Source organism: Terrapene carolina, unplaced genomic scaffold, assembly GCF_002925995.2.
Source record: "Terrapene carolina triunguis isolate 2854851 unplaced genomic scaffold, T_m_triunguis-2.0 Scaffold234, whole genome shotgun sequence".
NCBI lineage: Eukaryota > Metazoa > Chordata > Testudines > Emydidae > Terrapene > Terrapene triunguis.
Genome location: NW_020664585.1, coordinates 2923584 through 2943624, shown reverse-complemented (window position 1 = coordinate 2943624; position 20041 = coordinate 2923584). Strand labels below are relative to the sequence as shown.

Here is a 20041-nt window from a genome sequence, read left to right as displayed (position 1 = left end):
TGCCTCTCGTGGAGGTGGAGATATTATGTTGATATAGGAGGGCACTTAGGGCTTGTCTACATTACCCGCTGGATCGACGGGCAGCGATTGATCCAGCGGGGGTCGATTTATCGCGTCTAGTCTAGACGCGATAAATCGACTGCCGAGTGCTCTCCTGTCGACTCCGGTACTCCACCAGGGCAGGAGGCGCAGGTGGAGTTGACGAGAGAGCGTCAGCCGTCGACTTACCGCAGTGAAGACACCGCGGTAAGTAGATCTAAGTACGTCGACTTCAGCTACGTGAATAACGTAGCTGAAGTTGCGTAATTTAGATCGATTCCCCCCTCCTCCCCAGTGTAGACCAGGCCGTACATCAACTAGAGGAAGGCTGTAGTGTAGACACTGACATAATTAGGTTGACGTAAGCTTCCTTACATGAACCTAACTGTGTAGTGTAGACCTGCCCTGAATGTACAGTATATATACTTGCACAGTATATGCTCTGCCACCCTAGATTCTGAATGCCCTCTGTTTATTCACAGGTCAGGTGTAGTACAGATCACTGAAGTGATTATATGTCCATGTACTTCATGAGATCTAAGGAAACTACTCTTCAGAATGAAAAGTGTTTCAGTTTACATGCTTCTTCAGTTACATATCTATAAGCAGACAATGCAAACTAGGGTAAGTGTTATCAAAACTCGCGGGCTTTGATGTAGAAAACATTTACTTCGTATATTTTGTCAGTTCTCTTAACTAGTAACAGCCAAATAAAATGTTAAGAATCTGTTCACTCTTGTGCTTGCTATCTTTTCTTTATGTTAAATATTCATTTCCATTCTAACCTATCAGAAGACTTAAGAAAATAAGGGCTGAGGCTGTGATATTGGAATGCAGTTCCTTTTCAATCACGTTTCCTGATGTTAATTTAATATTTCAACACTTGAAGAAATTTACTTAATTTACTGGAATCTGTAGTGCGGTCTGGCTGCCCAATTAGGATTAGCACTATGTTCTCTGATTTTTAGGATATCAATTACATTACATTCTCCCTACTGTCTGGAAGCAGTTCATTTGATTGTATGATGCATACTGTAAACTAGATAGCTGAAGTGCCCAAATATTTAGAAATTAAAATTTAAAATTCTAACATATTTAATATTTAAAATTTAAAATTCTATTTAAAATTATTATTCTATTTATAATTCTAAACTAGAATTTGAGTGAATTTCTACTTTGCTGTCCATGCTGACTACATATATTAACACTTACGTTTGCTTTTTTTATAGCTTGTTCTTCCTGATTGGATTTTTCCAGTTCTCTTGGATGTTTAACTATAGCTATGGCAACAAGAGTAGAGATCAACTCTGCTCTAGCATCCTTAACAACAATACCTGACTTAAATGAAATTACAAGTGAGGATAAAACACAACGCACATACATCAACCCTCTTTTGGATGCAAGTAATAAGGCTGGTCAACCTTCTAATCCTTCGGCACCAATAATTCTTGAAGAAAAAAACAAATTTGGGAGCACTTGGAGACCAGCCACTATGCCTACTCCTGGATCAAGGCCAAGGCTTTCTCCAAAGCCATTTTCTAAGGAGAAACCTTCAGATACTTTTGCGAATGTGAAACCTCCTGTTACTGCTTTCAAACCAAGTAATTTTGTCCCCAAGTTCTCTGTGTATGGACAGCCTACTGAAGAAATGACATCTGCTAAGGTGTTAAGTGGAGATGTCCCTCTATTAGTAGATCAAAAACTAATTGAAAATGAAAGTAAAGGCAACAATGAATTAGTCACAAATGTGGCCTTTTATTCCAGTCCCAGTAGAAATACTGTGATTCTTTTTGAAACAGTTAGCACTGAGAAATCCAAGGTAAATTTAACACAAGGTAAAATATCTGTTGATGAGCACAGAACGCTTGGCACTATACAGACAAAAGAGTGGCAAAGTAATGCAAAGCCTGAGATGATATCTCCGCCATCAGTGACTTCCAGAAAACCTGAAGGAGGTCTGCATAGGCAAATATCTTTTTCATCAGACCCCAGACCAGTCCCCTGGAATCCTCACCAGTCTGATGAAAAAAAAGACACATGTGAAGATCCTATAGGTGAGAGAACCAGCGATGTTGCAAAATATGCCAACAGCGAAGTTGGCTTATTAACTGAAGTGCAACGAAAGCTAAAACATAGACCAGTATCTGCTGCTTTTCTGGAATCGTTAAAAGATCAAAAGCGTAGCAATTTGGAAGTCTCAGAAGAAAAATCTCCTACAGAGAAATCATGGGTTAGAAAACCAAGGCCTTTGTCCATGGATCTAACTGCCAAATTTGAAAATAAAGACCTTTCTCTGTGCAAGAAAACTTGTCCATCTGATGAGATTAAGGAGAATGTACCAGTAATTCACTTCACTGATATAGGCTGTCAAGAACAGTCTGAAATGAGGTCTAAAGCTGAAGAAATAGAATTGAATAAAGGTGATCCCTCTAAATCAAATTTGAAATGTAACAATCAGGACATTGACTTTCTTGATGTTAAAAACAAATCTAGTGAGCAAAATCAGAAAGTCTTTCCAAAAGATTTAGACTCATCCAGCCCAAATTATACAAAAGACTTGATACAGATCTCTGCAAAAGATAAAAAATATCCTTGGGAAACTAAACAGAAATCTAAAGATGAACAAAATGAGAAAAAAATGGACATTGTAACTAACTTACATGGATCAGAAAAAAACAAGGAGATGGCTAATAACAAAAGCAAAACAATTGAAGAGGTGGAAATATTGGATCAAAAGGAAACTTCCAGAGTTTTAGCCAGTGAAAATTCTGCAGATTCCTCAAAAAAAGAAAACAAGACCTTGAGGGGGAGCGTTAAAAAACACATCTGTTTGTTTGCTGGCTCAGAAAGCAGCACTACTCCAATGGATACCGAGCCTCTCCCGGCAGCCACTGAGAGGGAAAACAGAAATGTGAACATCCAACAGAGAATCAGAGAACTGACAACAGAAAATACAGATGTTAAGCCTGGAAATCTACGCAGATCACTTAAGTCGCGACCACTTTCTGCAGACTTAACAAAGAAGTAAGTTACAGAAGAGACATTTTCAAGTTTTCAATTAGTACAAATAAAAAAAGTCAGATATCACAGTTCCTCGCTTGTAATTTTCAAACATAATTTTTCTTAGAATTCTGCTTAATCCGTTGCTCATAATTTATCTTGACAGTGGCTGCAAAAATACACTGTCAGTAATATTAATTCTTGCATGCTACCTTAGCAGTCTCTCACTACTGCTTGTTTTATTTACATGTTTTGAAATCCAGGTATGAATAATATAGCTCACACTGTCATGTATTTCCAAAGATTCAAAATATAACCCGAGTTTTCATTTGTTTAATGTTCCATTGTGTTAGTCTTACTATTTGCTTTATTTTATTTTCAAAATACTTCTAAATAATTTTTTGCATTTGGCACAAATTAGGGTAGACCTTTATCAGTGTCACCTCAGTGACACTATATACTGTCAGGCTTTGCGCCAGATTGGAATTTTATTTCACCTTCATATCAAGGTCCACAGATCCATGATTCTGCATCCTTTTTCTGGAGGAAGCAGGAAAGCAGATGAGAGCTGTTACTTGCAGGGCAGGGCTTAAGTGCCTTCCAACTGATGTTTTGCCTGTTTAGAGCAGGCAGACACTGCAGAGATCTGTGGTATAGAATACTATTTGAAATAATAAAAATAATAATAATAATCGTAAAGGAAACAGGGCTTTTGAGTTTTAGAAGTACATAGCGATCCCAGTTTGGCACAGACTTTATTTTGATGAATCCGTGTGCCTTTCTTCTTACTGATGAGGCCTACTTCTTTGGTCCATGCCTCTTTACATCATGTCAGGCAGTCCACTAAGAAGTGGAAGTTAAAACTCTATAGATCTTGCTTTGCTCTCCTAAATAGAGTGCTTGTAATATTATTAAGAGAGAATATCTTACTTGCTTTATATGCTCAAATTTTCAAGTGGTACAGTTTAACAAAAAGAAATCTGAAGTACATATTCCAATGTGAAATTCGCTTTCCAGCATAAAGTTGGATTTTTGATGATGATTATTGATTTGTTTTTATGTGGGGAAGTGCACTAGGGTTGGGGATGGTGTGGCGAAGTCAACACACCTGAACCCAAGGCCAAAATCACAAAACAATACCGATCGAATGGTCCAGATTCTGTACAAGACAAAAAAAAGTGTTTCAAATTGTCTGAGAAAAGGGCAATATTAGGCACAAATACTTGATGTAATCAGTGCAGCATAAACTAGGGTAATAGAGGAAATCTTCCCAGAGGCTATTCACTATGAAAATGTGAACACTGGAGATTGTATAATTTTTCAGAAGAATTTGGTCTTCAAATACTGCAATGATGAGTGTGGGATAAGAGCCTGAACCAAACAGAATTTAACGTAACAGTAAAGTTTATGCAAGAGACAGTGGGAACTTCAACCCATTTTTCAGTAGTCTGCTAACTAAATTATGTCCTAAATTCTAGATCATTTTTTCCCAAGATAGAAAATAAACTATATCTAGCTTGTTAACTGTAGAGAAGGTTTGGGCTTTGTTTGCCAATAGTTCAGGCATACATAAACCATTGAATCAAGATAAGATTTGTGCTGTGAAATAATGTGATTTCTCCAATAGCATGTATAAGAAATTAATTGGAGCATTTTAAAATTATATGAAAAGAAATATGTCAAATATTGTGCATTAGAAAAACATGCATATTGGGCAACTAACTAAAGTTGTTTAATGTCATCCATACTTAAAAGAAATAACAAATTTTTGCAACAGGTTTTCAAGCCCAGCATCAGCCAATGAAATTAAACCTGAGAAACCTACTGAATTGAATAGTGATGTTACTAGTGAAACACAAGAAAATCAAAAGGTAAGGAAGTGGCACTAACAGACTTGGTCTTCCAAACAGAATTGTATTTATAATTTATTTTGCACTATGCTGTGTCACATATGGCTATAGAAAGCAACGAGTTAGAAACTGACATTGTGAGTATTCAGAATAGCATAATCTTAATAGGCTTATTTTGGTAATTCCTTCTTTAGGCCGCCCTGGTAATGTACAGAAATCATGTACATGTTTGGTTAATATATATGTGTGCAAAACTATAGACCACGACAATAGCCTTACACCTATTAACTTCTTATGAAACTTCTGAAGTATCCTATATTAATTCAAGCTTTTATAATATCTCATTATATTAAACATGCTTTGCATTTTCTACCAACTCCTCCTGTAACATTTAATTCTAATGGTCTATGACAACATAGTGCTACATAAAGAATCTGGAGTGTCTTATGCTGGCCACTTTTAAAAATTGATGAATATATACAATAACTTAGTTTCTAAGCATAATACTTAAGTTGTGCAAAATATAACTTTTCTGCTTAAAACTATAAAATCGTTGTGTATATGAAGATTTAATATTGTTATTTTAGGCATATTTTTCCCGAGTCCCTTTGTGTTTGGGCATGGATCTTTTTTCTTCTTCTCTTATTCGGACCTGGTTACAGCACAGTACTACTTTAAAGAAAAACGCCAATTTGATATAAGAGTCTAATGAGTTAATTTTGAAGAAGAGTAATTGAACAATGAACAAAAAATCCAAACTTTACTTTTTTATAACTCTCTTGGTTAATGGGGAGCTACTCTCTTCACAAGTTGACCTAAAGTAGGACCGAATAAATTTGCTTTGTCAATTAGAAAACTCAGGAAATCAGAAAGTTTAAAAGATTTATAAATAAGTTCCACAGTATAAATTTTTTTAGCTCATTGAACTAAAACTTTTTTTAAAAGGTTAACTGAAAATTTTAGAACTAATTTTTTTCAATGCTTTCATAGGGCAGAAAGACTTACTCTATCATCATGTACTTCCACAGTGAAAATTACTAAAATGTAGCCTTTATTGCTACAATAGATACAATCACTGAATGTAGATACTGGAAGTGTCAGATCTCCCTAAAATTGTTTTGAAAATACACATGTGCACCCCCAAATCTGTTTAAGTAACTTAGTTTTTCTTTAACACTATTCCTCTTCTAACAGTGGCTCAAGTTGTGAAATGTGCTCAGAATTGCTTGCCCCCCACAGCCTGTAGCAGCTGTTCTTCATTATTTTCTCAAACTGCAATGCCTGATTATTTAATTTTTTATTCATAGCCGTTAGTAAAGTGCTCTTTGCCATAGTATCTGTCTCTCTCAAACAAGAATGAATTAATCCTTGCCATACCTTGATGAGAGAATTATTATTTCCCATTTTAAAAAGAAAAATTAAGGCACAGAAAGGTTGTGTGATTTGACCATGGTTACACAGGAAGTCAGTGGCAGACCCGAGGATGGAAGCCAGATCTCCTGAGTCCTATCCCTGTGGCTCAGGCAGACCATCTTTCTTTCTCCTTATTTCTTTCTACTAGCAACTTCTGACTATCATTCATGAGCCTTCCATCCCTTAATGGTTTATACCCAAGATTCCTGAGGTCTCTTGCATGGCAGTATGGAGTACTAATCATTTATTCATTTAGCTAGCCAGTAATACCATATCTTTTGGGAAAAGCTGGCTTTTACAAAATATGGTATAAATATTTATATTCTACTGTATTTTGAGTGGCAGTGCCTTTTCTGGAGTATAACTTGGCTTCAAGTAATCACAGCAGATTAAAATATACCATGAAAGTCTGAATCCAGGAATTCTTCATGCATTTAATTTTAATTTGTTATATTAAAAACAATCAAATGGTAAGAGATTCTGATGTAAAGAGGGCTTATCCTGGGGTTTGCAAGTTTACCTTACACCAATATTTGAATCTGTTTGTTAGTTTGCTTAGGGAATAGTGTGTGTGTGTATAATACATACTAGATACATAAATACAGACTAGGTAGTACGATGTTGCAATTCATCTTTTTTTTTTAAATCAACTTCTAACTGTTGAATTTTTTTGTTTAAGAGTAAGGAGATGAAGCCTCCTCCTGGAACAGACTGTACTGAGACCTGTGCTATTGGGAATCAGTGGAAACCACGACAGACAGTAAAAATATCAGAAAAAGCTGGTCAGATCGAAAGAAAAGGAAGCTTTCTGAGAGAGAGGCAAAATTTCTCTTTGCAGGGTGAAAACTCTGTGTCAGCCACAAATAACGTTGAAAAAAAATTAAAACCCACCACTCCTGCAGAAAAGACCCATTTAAAAACTGTCCGAGCCACCATGTTTGACCACAATGTCCAGAGGCATAATGTTGCTGCTGGTCACCCTGTAATTGATCCTACACGAAAGCTGACTAATGAATTTGAAGGCAAATATGATGTTGTGACTTTACTAGGCTATAGCAGAAGATCTGGGATGGAAAAAGAATTACAGGAGAAAACTAGTTCAAAGAGAGAGTATCACAGTCAGTCTGATGTATCAGGATATGTAGCAGATGCAGAAAAACGTGGAAAAACAATTTATGTAAATGAAGACAAGAAAATTGCTCATGCAGTTCCAGTGGAAAAATATTCTTCATGTGAGAAATGTGAAAAACCCACTCCTAAGCATGTAGAGGACTCTCTAATTTACCAACGAATAGAGCCAAGATATGAAATCCTGCAGACTTTTGGTGAAAGAGCACTTAGTGAAGCTATTACAGTAGTTCCCGAAGATAAGGCTGTGACACTCAGAACTAGAAAATCTTCTGTGAAAGAGAAGAGAAAACCTGATGGGAATGTCTTACATGCTGATCAGCTGTGTGGGCTAGATAATAAAACTGACCCATTGAAAGAAGGTAGTTTTATTTCAGAAACTAAAGACATGTTGGAAACGTCTACAAAAAAGTTTACTTTTAGGGAACCTAAAGATATCTTCAACAGCAAATGTACTTTCCATGAGCAGATAACAGAGTACAATAAAAATCAGAGCAAACTGGTATTTATAACGGAGAAATCCTCTTATGCTACAAACAAAAGTAAGGATTTGGGGATAGCAAATGAAAAAATGACACAACTGCATCCTGAAATGCAAAAAGAAAAGAATGAAATCTCTTGCACAGATAAAACAGAGAGCTCGAACGTGACCAAAGACTTTTCTGAGAGAGCTGGTATAAAACCAGTTAGGACAGATGGCTATGAATCCAGAGGTGACTTGGGTCAAGATGTTATTTCAACCAGTGCCAATAAACCTGGGAGTCAGATTTCAGTGCCTGGATATAGCCAATTGTATAAACCCTCCGTGGACCAACATCCTAGCACAGAAGTAATAACTGCCGATAAAGAGAAATCCAGAGTTTTTGGATTAAGGAAATATCCAGACTCAAATTGTGTAAGAAAAGATTTAGGCTTAGATGTTGCAGCCCTTGAAAATGAAAGAGACAAACTCAGATTAGTAGAACCAGAAGAAAAAGTCAGAAGAACCAGTAGTAGTGTTTCTGACCTTAAAATTTCAGAAAGATGGCGAAGGAAGACCTTGCCTCAGGACTCTAGCAAGCTAGAAGAAGTTAGCCCACTAACTCAAGAAAGTATTAAAAGGCTGAACAGAACAGATTCATTGCAATTTGATGAAGGTGCAATAAAGAAAAAAAGTAAAAGAAGCAAAGATGGGATAGAATCAAAGGAGGTGAACCAAACAGTTTCAGTCAGTCCTGATGATTATTTGAAGAAGCAGGTTTCTCCCTTTGAACCAAAGGCAACCTATTTTGCAGTTACGTATCAGATTCCTGATAAAAAAGAAAAAAGCTCTGTAAGTACTGTTAATGCAAATGAAAATAACCAAATTACTACAGCGGTTGAAAGTGCACCAATTAATCTGAACTCTGGTTCTTCCAGAAGGTCCAATTCTACATCTCAGCAATCCTATAAAAATGTACCGAGTACACATTGTAAAGATAAGTCCCTAGAGGAATGTGTTAACAAGCATTGGGTTAAAGAGGAAGAACAAGATATTCTAAGTTTAAAAAAAATATATCCAGTGCTTGGAGAGGATGATAATAGGAGGTCTTGTGAGAGAGGGCTGGATCATGTTAAAGAGAAAATTATAGATGTTGATGCTTTCCTCTTAAAACAGGGCCTGAAAAATACTATTCAAACTGATCTTAAAGGTAGTGGAGGAAAAGTCTCCGCATATCATGAGCCAAAATCCACGCTACACTTCAGGCATTTTCGCAAAGACAGTGAACTACTTACACAAAAGAAGTTTGGGGAAAACAGTCATGATGTGTTCAGAGTAAAGACTGAAGACAGGTATAGATCTAGAGTTCTTGATATTGATGCTCTTATGGCAGAATATAAAGAGGAATACATAAAGGCCAGTGACATTCCAGAAAAAAAAGATGACCAGTTCTCTGAAGATCAGAGTATGTTTTATTGGGAGAAGTCAAAGTACAAAAAGAATGTGGCTGATAAAATTCCACACAGCTATAACTGGAAAGATTGGAAGAACTTGGATCAATCTGCTAGTATCACTAAACAAGGTACCTGTGCAGAAGAACACTGCAGGCCTGAGAACCTAACTCTACATGAAAACAGCAAAGAGAAACTGGAGTCCTGTAGCCAAGAATGGAGTAAGCAAAAGTCCAAAGACAGAAATTTCAGTCCTCCGCATTGGGGAAAGCCTAGTTCACTTTCAGATAAACTTATAAATTCACCTGCTGACACTATTGGTACCAGAAAAAAAACTTTTATTATTGATGAGGATCAAGGGAACAATTTAACATCTAGGCTCCAAAATGCAAAGTACACATATAACAAGGTACAGCCTGCAAATCCTATTAGTGTGGACCAAAAACTGGAAGTCAGTTTAGCTTCTAATTCCTCCCCCGATGGTGGTGGTAGCGGCGGCGCCTTATTACAGAAGAAATTGTTCACAAAACAGCAGTTCACAGAGATGTCTGTGGATGATGACTGGCACAAAAATATAATGAGGAGCTCTGTAAATAAGAACAAAGAGAATGCAAACAAAACCTCACATGAGAGTGACTTTTCGAATATGAAGAGCAAAGCGGAGTGGAATGACTATACATCTGGTTTTGGAAATGCACTGCCAGATTTAAAACGATCGTACTCAGAAAAGAGCCGTCCTGCTAAAGCAAGAGGCAGCATGCCTCTGATGCAAGAAACAAAGGAAAGAAGGGACCAGCACCAATTCAGGCAAAGCTTCCCATTGGAAAGTGAAGAAAACAGACTGAAAAAGAGGAGTGCATATCAACAAGAATCTTTCTCCCAGGAAAATAAAAAGGTATTTACAAGGCAGTATTTGTTAGAGCACCTCTTATAACTGTGAAAGTGATGAAGATATTTTGTCATGATTGCTTTCAATCTTGCTGCTTCTGTGTTAGAGCCAGATGCTTAGCTGGCGTAAATCAGCTCTGCTCCGTAGATATTGGTGCCAGCGTAAGTGATGCCAGGTGAGGATTTGGCTTTTTGAATATTCTTTTTCTCTTTAATTTCAAAAATCATATATTACTCCTTACAGGGAATATCTCCTTTAAGAGCCAATACTGTAGTAGATCTGTAGTATTCTTTAAAAAGTGGCAAATTACTTACGGACAATATTAAACTACAGCTTTCTTTTGATGTAGAAGTATTGTTTATAAATTGAATTCTTAATGCTGTAGGCACTATTTGTTAAATCGTTCTAGTCACAGCTTCATAAGTCAATAAATGTAACGTTTTGAATTGGCATCTCAACTGGGCTGGGGTTTTTGCTTCAGTGAAGGGGAAAACTTTTTTTATAGATGAGTTGGTACTTTCCCTCCCCCAATCTCCTTTCCAGCTACCACTTTTGTGGTCTATTGTTCTCGAAGTGCTGGCAGAGGGAAACCTACTAAGGGTTCTCCTGACAAAAAGGAATTAATGTGCATCACATGCCCATGCAGGGGTGCTGGAATTAGGTGTGCTGGGAGTGCAGCAGCACCTGCTGGCTTGAAATGGTTTACATCATATATGGGGTTTACAGTTTTGTTCAATGGCTCTCAGCATCCCCACTATAAAAATTGTTCCAATGTCACTGTGCCCATGTCAATGTTGCATAGAATAAAGCTTTTCTGCTTCAGTTAGCCTTCCTTGTTTTGTCTGCTTTGTGAACCAACTTTGAGCTTTCTCTGTAGTTCTCATATTTGAAGTAAACAAACATTTTAAGTGGTATTTTTATGTACTCCTTAGAAACAGGACTCTGAAAAAGAATGGACCAAGCAGAATTCTGACAGATCAGGTGGGAAAGACTTGACTGTAGTTCCTATCCAGAGAAGAAGCCATAGTTTTTATAAGGACCGAAGAGCACATAACTGGACGGTAGGCTATTATTTCTTTGCATATTCCACTCATAATCAGTTGTCTTTTTTTGTGACATTGAAATACCAACTACTCAATATATCAGGACTTCACAGCAGTAGGAGCAAATACACTTGTAACTTCCTGTGCAAAATTTTACATCAGGGTAACGTTATTTTTCCCATGGGGTATCTTACTGCTTTCACATTTGTGTTAAATCATGCAATATATGTAAACTGCATAATGAATTCCTTTCTAGATTTTAAAGGGACACTTTGCAACTTTTACACCAATTTCTCATAAAACCTTGGATTATTTAAAAGTAAATGGATTTTTAAAAAATTTTCACCAGTTACTCTTTGTCTCTGTTTGCCTTTTATTTCTCAGCATGGACAATGAAAATCAGTTAAGTAACTTTCACTTTTATTTGTAGTCCATTTTAATTTCACATTTTCAGTGGTACAGTATTGGTTTTTAAACACTACAGTGGTGTTTTTGTTCAAAACTGTTTTGTTGAAATTTTAAAAACAAAAGTTTTGGAAACATTTCTGTTCTTAGGATTTTAAAACCTGTTTTTACAAAATTAAATTTTGGGTCAGGTTGAAGTTGAGTGTCCATTTAAAATAAAATGTTATTTGATGCACATAATGCTATCAATATAAAATTATTATAAAGTACATGTAATGTAACATAAAGTATTCATGTTCGTTTGTCAACCAACTCAAGAGCATGTTTTTAAGGACTACAATGATGGGAGGAGTTTGAAGTAAGAAAGAAAATGAAAAATTAGAATACAGCAAGAAGAAAGTACACAATGTAAAAATCCAGATGTCTGCTAAATTTCTATTTCTATTGCTTCATAAATTATTTTTTTTACCAGTAAGTGACTCCTGCATTATTTTTAACATCATACAACAACTAATCCTCTAAATAGCACTGACAACATTTTTTTTTTACAAACCTGCTTTTTCCAGAAGTTTGACACTTGACTATCTTTTTAAATTATAACTGGCTAAAAAAAGTTGAGATGTTCTGCCTAAGGATATCATTGTGCAGTGTTTTGTTTGGCAAATGGACAGTGTGGATTCCTATGTGGTCAGATACATCTTGCACCTATTTTCCTTTCTTGAATCATTTTCTGCTACCCTGTTGTGGGGACTTATCTACCTGCAGAACTAAGTAAAATGCCAGTTGACATGCAAAAATGAGAAATTTTGTCTTGCTAAGCTGATCAAAATAGTTTTTAATTTTGAAACTCCCCTACATGTACTTACTCTGAACTTTGCTTTTTAATCATACCAGATGTTTAGAATTGTCCTTCATAGTTTCTTATTGTATATTAAGAATATGTTCTTTTACATTTTTCCCTCCCTGTTTCTTCATAAATTTAATAAAAAATGTCATGGAAGTTAAAAATACCCATGTTTAATAACTGGAACAAAAATAGATTGATTTTTAAAATGAGACACTTTTTTGAAAGCTGGATTAAGAAAATTAGAAATGATATACATATGGATACATGGTACTCAGATTCTCCATGTAGCTAGTATTTGATGTTCTTATCATTCCCGTTAAGCTTCCCAATGTACACCAGGCCACCCACTACCTCTTAGTACAACAAATGCAGGATCCATCAAGAAGACTGTAAATCCATCTGATTCCACCATTTTAGGGAACTTAACCCTCTAACTATTCTTGGTCCCTATTATATTCTCCAAGATCATCATGCAGCCCTTAATCCTTTTTTGTATGCAGTGTTGAAACCTATTTTTATAAAATTTAAGATCTGTTCAATTTTTCCTTTGACTTTAGAAGTCCCTGTAGCTTCTAGTTTAGTTTCCACCTGATCAAAATGGAATTCCAGGTTATTTACATATTGGGGAAATTCACCCCATGCAGGTGGCCAGCACAAGGCCATATACTGTTCAAATCCTATTTAAGGCAATACCAAGATCTGATAACTTCAGTATCTCAGCCAGAGGTATAGCCTATTGCAGAAGTGGGTGGGTGAGATTCTGTGGCCTGCAGTGTGCAGGAAGTCAGACTAGATAACCATAATGGTCCCTTCTGGCCTTAAAGTCTGTGAGTCCAAGTTTTCTATAGGCCTTGTGCTGGCCCTTTGCAGAGAGTTGATACCAGATTATAAAATTTTAAGCATAGGGTTGCAGTTGTGCTGTGAACTTTACCAAAATGTCAGTTTCAGAGAACAGTTCCTGAAAAAACTTGGTGTGTCCTTGTCCCATTGCTCAATCAATGTTGTGTGTTTCTCCTAATGAAGATGGTTGTCCTTACACCTTTGTGCTTGACATTTTTGTTAATCTTTGTCTTAATTAAGCTGATACACCTTTTTCCTTGTTTTTAATGTGGTATTCTTGTCATGATAAGATCTATTTTAAGGGTGAAATTTTTCCTTCTCCCCCCACCAAGCCAAAGTTAACAAGCTGTTTGTCAAGATCTAAGTGTAAGTTTTGGGGGTGAATCTCCTCCTCATCTCTCCAGCTCCCAACACCACCACTTTAGGGGCAGGCAACAGGCTAAAGCACTTCTCTGTGCACACGATGTTGAAGGTAATCAGCTACTGAATTCAGATAACTGTGGATCCAGCATCCTTCCTTTGCTCATAAATTCAGTGCTGCTTTCTGTAGCCTCCGTGCAGCTGGCACAGAAGCAACTTCTGTGGTATGTAGGAATAGCAGAGACTTGTGTTGGGATTGTTCAAGTATCTGATATCTTCTGAAATGTCTGGCTTTATGTGAGTCTCTCCAGGAGTGAGGTTTTTTACTATTCGGCTCCACCCGGAGAAGTGGTTTTAAGGTCACTTTGCTGCATTACATTCTTCCCAAGTGAGTAAAAGCAGCCTTTTGATACCAAGATTGCTCTTTAAATTAAGATTATAGACGGTATAATAAAATGTAATTACTTAGTTTATGAACTGTGACCTTGTCTACATTTCTCTTTCATTGCAGTTAAAGAGGGGAAATTTTTTGGTTAGACACATTTTGCAATTTCAGATGTCTTGGATTTTTTGTGAATGAAAATCTTAGATTTTCAACCAGTTTACTTTTCTTGAACCACATGCTATTTCTTTTTCTTCTAAGAATGTGCTTTCACTCTGAGAAATGACTCAGTAAACATGGTATAATGAGTTCATGTTTGTTCTCAATTCTGTATTAAATGTGATTAGTTCACAAACTGATTTGTAATCACCAGCCCTGCAAACTCAACGTGTGATCTGAAAATGAAGCAGAGTTATTCCTACTTGTGCTTAATTGCCTATTAGTAAAGATTGTGCAGGCCAAATTCCACCCTAAATGATACCTGCAAAATCCCAATGTCCTCAGTAGGCTTGCACAAGTGTAACCAATCAGAACTTAGTAAAGAATTCTGATACACAACAAGCAAAAGTCTACACAGTCTCTTATCTGTCTTGGGTCTTCAGGGCTAACAGAAGTACAAACTGATTTTGGTATTGAAGTAAGGTATAACTCAACTCTCCAGAAGCTGATCTGTTGAGTAGAGGTTCTTTTTACATTTCAGAGCAGAACTCTGCTTTAAATAATCGTATTCAGAGAATTGTAAGGACAGACCACCACCACTTCTAAAATAGGGGCTGAAAATGTTTGGTTTAATTTTTTTTTTTTTTTTTTGCGTAAATCATCTAGATTACTAGTTGTGTCAGGAGTCACAACTGACTTAAGAATGCTTCTCCACAGTCTTACAGGGCCAAATTGGAAGTTCCTCTCTCAAGTAACCTCCCATTTAAAGTCAGTAGGAGTTTGTCTGCTGGGCTGGTAAGGACTTCTGGGGGCCAAATCCTGTATCTGGAAATAGCATCTTAGGGTATGTTTACACTGCAGACAGACACCTTTGGGGGGTCCATGCCAGCTGATTGGGGCTCACGCTAAGAGGCTGTTTAACTGTGGTGTAGATGTTTGGACTCAGGCTGAAGCCCAGGCTCTTGGACTCTACGAGGTAGGAGGGTCCCAGAGCTCTGGCTGAAGACTGAGCCCGAACGTCTACACCACAATTAAACAGTCCTTAAGCCTGAACCGGCTGGCACAGGTCAGCTGTGGGTTTTTAATTGCAGTGTAGGTATACCCATAAGGATCCTGATTACATCATGAGGAAGGAGAAAGGTACACTTGTTCACATCCATCAGGATGGTACTTTACTTATTCAAGTATCAGGGGGTGGCCGCGTTAGTCTGTATCCACAAAAACAACAAGGAGTCCGGTGCCACCTTAAAGCCTAACAGATTTATTTGGGCATAAGCTTTCATGGGTAAAAACCTCACTTCTTCAGATGCATCCTGTTGCTGTTGTAAAAGGCAAGCATCACTACGAACACATTGCTGGTTTGAGATACTAAATTACTTATTCAGTATCTCAAACCAACAATGTGTTCGTAGTGATGCTTGCCTTTTACAAAACAAACACAAAAGCCCTTGGAATCTTTTCCCCATAAATTTCAAGTGTTCCACTATATTCTGCTAAGAAAGGATTGGAAAAGTTTATAAATAACAAAGAACCCCTTGCTTGCTTTTTTAAAAATGGTAATTGAATACAACACTGGGGCTTGAAAAATAGTCTTAATTATTGAACTTTTATAGTGTCCCCTTACTGTGAAAACATTTTGTTGAGTAACTGCAAATGATTTATTGAAAAATGTAAATAGCTTTTAATTCATTAAGGCAATAGACACGTGCCTTTTTGAGAAAAAGCCTATCTCATGACCCTCTTTCATAATCTCATGTTTGCATACCTACACTTTGAGGTAAAGATGTGGGGAGATCCAGGCTTTCAAAGTTATACGTACACAGGTAAAACATGAACAAAAGCTGCTATCATTTGATACTGTGAACCATATCTGTCATCAGAAGATTAGAGCCCAGTATTCATTGGTCCTGTTTGTATAATACCCCCCCATGTGGTGACTAAATGCATCACATCCATTCTAAGATCCTAGTTTCTTTGTGTAATTATTGGCAATGCAGTGCATAGCTATGGATCACAGAGATCTGTTTGAATTTTTTTGACCACTGAGACAACTAAAAATCATCTGATTCTTTCATGTTGTATTTTTAATAAAGAGAAAAAGCCAAACTAAATTACTTCTAATTATGTCTTTGAAAAGGAACTTTTTAATATGAATTCCAGAAAACTAGAAAATCAAGTCTTAAATATTACAGTGTGAGTCTCAAACTGAACTTTATAGAATGGACAAGGAAGCGTCTTCAGTAATTGCTTTAGGCACTGCTTTTGAGAAGGGGGTTGGGAGGATGGTAGCTGGTATCTTAAAATGCTGAGAGGTGTGGAAGGGATGGTTAGGAGGAAAATTTGTCAGGATTTTGGAAATATATACATTTAAACAAAAACATAGGGCAAATTTTGGGCCTGCTAACCTTGGTAGTATCCTCATAGCCTTACCATTTAAACTCTTAAAACATTTGTTTTTCGGGGTAATTGGGCGAAATATAATGGTTTGTGTCAGACTAGATGGTGTATTGGTCTCTTTTAGCATTAAACTTTATGAATATATTGTACATGGTTTTCATGACATTCTGCTACTGCTGCTTGAACCTGAGGAGCTTGCACTTATCTATACTAATTCGACTTCTGGACCCTTATGAAGTGAGAAACTGCAAAGGTTTTTTGTTGTGCATTAGTTTTGTAATAGCTTTGAACTGCAATGAATAACAAAAGCTCTCCAGGGTTTGTGTGTGAACCTTTCCTCAAGTGCTGAGGAAATACATGTCTGCTAACTTTGTTGATAGTAACTTCTTTCTTGTTTTACTTAGCATTTCCATGTGGCTTTTCTCTCTCTCTTTTTTCAGATACTTCTCAAAACATTATGCAAGATATAATTTTAATCTAAATCAGCTCTAGCTTCTACATCTATAGTTAGAAAGCTATGGAACTTTTATTTGTTGATACATACATATAATATAAAAATATCTTGTTAAAGATGTTGCTGATTACTTTTGTCTTAATTTTTCTTTGATTTTTACTAGAATATATTGCTCAAATAAAGGGTGAATCTGAAGCAAAGTAATCTAATTTATGGGTCCTCTTCTTAGTGTGGACCAGCCCTTAAACTACAAATAACTCCCCACTTCGAAGTCGAAGTATCTTAGTTCGAACTTACCGCGGGTCCACACGCGGCAGGCAGGCTCCCCCGTCGACTCCGCGTACTCCTCTCGCGGAGCAGGAGTACCGGCGTCGACGGCGAGCACTTCTGGTATCGATCCGGGATCGATTTATCGCGTCTAGACAAGATGCGATAGATCGATCCCAGAAGATCGATTGCTTACTGCCGGACCCGGAGGTAAGTATAGACATACCCTTAGAGGAGTAGTTTGTCGGTATTTAGAGTTTAATTTCAGCTTTGCATGTAACTTAATCATTGGCAAAACAGTTAGTTGGAATCAGTGTAAGTTTCGTATCTGCCTATGAAATAAGGAAAGTGATTCATGCAGGAAATTATTACTATTTACAAAAGATTTAGTTTGCTAGAAATTCCATACTATTAAAAATAGAGAATTACAGCAATGGTCCGAGTTCTACTGTTTTCATTTAGAAACTCCAGAGCAGAGTGATTGTATATTCATATTCTTTTGATGTCAGTATAGGTTTGTGATCCTATACCTTGCTGTAGAGCAACTTGTTATTTTTGGGAAACAACTGTTACATACACAATCAGATCTTAAATACAGCCACTTACTGCAGTTTTCTTAGCACTAAAACTCCCATCTGTATTCTAATATAGCATGTTTTTTTCTTCCTTTTCCTCTTGAATCTATCTTGCAATTGGTAAATACAGACCAAATAATTTATTATATTGGAACAAATTAAATAATTTTTGGATTAAGAAAATTTCTACTAAGGGGATAAGCGAAAGGCTCTAATTTAAGCAGATAAAGAGTTTCCCATCTGTATTTCATTAGCAACTTCCCCCACCCTGTTTTAAAGATTAATTCTTCATTAACTTAGATTTTATACATAGATTTCTTAAATCTTCCGTTTGACACGATGGCGTACGTGACAGTATCTAGAGGCCTAAAATAAGTTTTATATATTGTGGATATTAGATATTTGCTTACATTTACATTCATTTTGCTGCTTCATTTTTAGCAAAAACTAAGATTTTTGGATTATAGAATTGGCAAGTGCCTTACCACAAACACCCAGGCTGTATAGCATAGCTTCAAGTTTTAAAGTGCATTTGGGCCTTCCTTTTTTAGACTTTGCATGTAAAGTGAAGAACCTTGAGTCCTGAATCCCCTCTGCTTGCTTTTAATGCATTTAATGATGCTTGCTCATCTTGCAGCGAGGTCGTAAGGTTTAGAGTTTGTTAAGCAATTTGAGATCTTCTGAAAGATATGCTATAACTGCGAAGTATTACGATAAACCATTTGAATGTTACAAGGGCTTCAACTGTAAGATGTTTTCTCAAGTGACGGAAGTCATTATTTGCCTGATTTTAACAATCAGGGTTTGTGGCCTAATTAATAATCTGTACAACCCGGTTCTCCTAATGGATCTAGAAGTCTTATGTATTTCAGACCAAAAAAAGTAATTGCTGTTTCACTTAGGAGTGAACAGCCTAGTAGCCACCTCTGGTGACTGAGTAGCTTCTGATCAAACCACTAGTTACACAGTCTGCATGTAAAAACAGAAGCAGGCTCTGGGTGGAGTCTGGAGTGGTAGTCAGGCTGGCTGTATGTAGTCATTCTTTGAATTCTTGTTATATTTTTATTATCTAATTGATAGTTGGTTTTACAGTCCCTTGCCAATAAAACTGATGTCCAAAGTAAAATGATTAAAGAAATCACTTACTTGAGACTATAATATATAGGTAGAGATGGCTCAGCTAGTTTAAAAAAGTCATGAACTGACCTGAATCAGTTCTGAATCTAGTAGAGTTTTGGGGAATGTACTTTGGGGAAGAGGGTGTACATTTTGGAAATGGAACAGATGCCCTCATAGTTCAGGTTGTCATGGATATCCCTTCCAGTTCTAGTCCTGGCCACTAAAGTTCTCTCCTGTGTCCCCATTAGGAGAGCCATTTCTCCCTCCCTTTATTGTACCAGGTGTTTAACTTCAGATCTCTAGTCTCTCTTGACTGCAGTTTTTCTCTCCCAGACTGCTTGGGACCAAATGGATTTTGGATGCAGCAAGCGCGACACCTTGGGCTAAAAGAGCAGTTTGCATCAGTCTTGCAAAATCAGAACAATTTACCAGCTCTGCCACAAAAATGCCCTTGTTTGTTCTTATGGTTGTAATGAAAAAACTGGTGATATTTTACTAACTCATCCAAAATCAAAGTGTCTCAAGCAAAGAAGTGAGTAGACATTTGCAAGGCTGTCTAATACCACTCTGTGATTCCCTCTACTCCAGCTAGGGTGACCAGACAGCAAATGTGAAAAATCAGGACGGGGGGTGGGGGGTAATAGGAGCCTATATAAGAAAAAGACCCACAAATCAGAACTGTCCTTATAAAATCAGGACATCTGGTCACCCTAACTCCACCTCTGTGGATAATGAAGGAGCATCAGTAACTCCGTCTGAAGCAGGGCCGGCTCCAGGCACCAGGCACCCAAGCTGGTGCTTGGGGCGGCACCTGGAGGGGGGCGGCGCGGCGCTCCGGCTGCCGGGGAGCGGGGGGCCACAGCCGGGCTCGCCGCCCTCCCCCCGGCGCTCTGGCCGCCCCCCCCGCCCTCGCCCCGGCCGCCGGCCGCTCTGGCCGCCGGGTGGGGGGGGAGAGCCGAGCCC

The 20041-nt window shown here is 37.4% G+C and overlaps 1 protein-coding gene across 1 annotated transcript in view; it reads left to right on the top strand.

Moving 5' to 3' along the window:
* Positions 1-609: 609 nt before the first annotated feature.
* Positions 610-20041, top strand: part of KIAA1671 (KIAA1671 ortholog) — a 105246-nt gene continuing 85814 nt past the window's right edge. Inside the window, 5 exon segments of the mRNA XM_024196399.1 lie at positions 610-663; positions 1269-3063; positions 4817-4910; positions 6982-10236; positions 11169-11291. Coding sequence (XP_024052167.1) covers positions 1322-3063; positions 4817-4910; positions 6982-10236; positions 11169-11291 — 5214 coding nt within the window. The 5' untranslated portion in view covers positions 610-663; positions 1269-1321.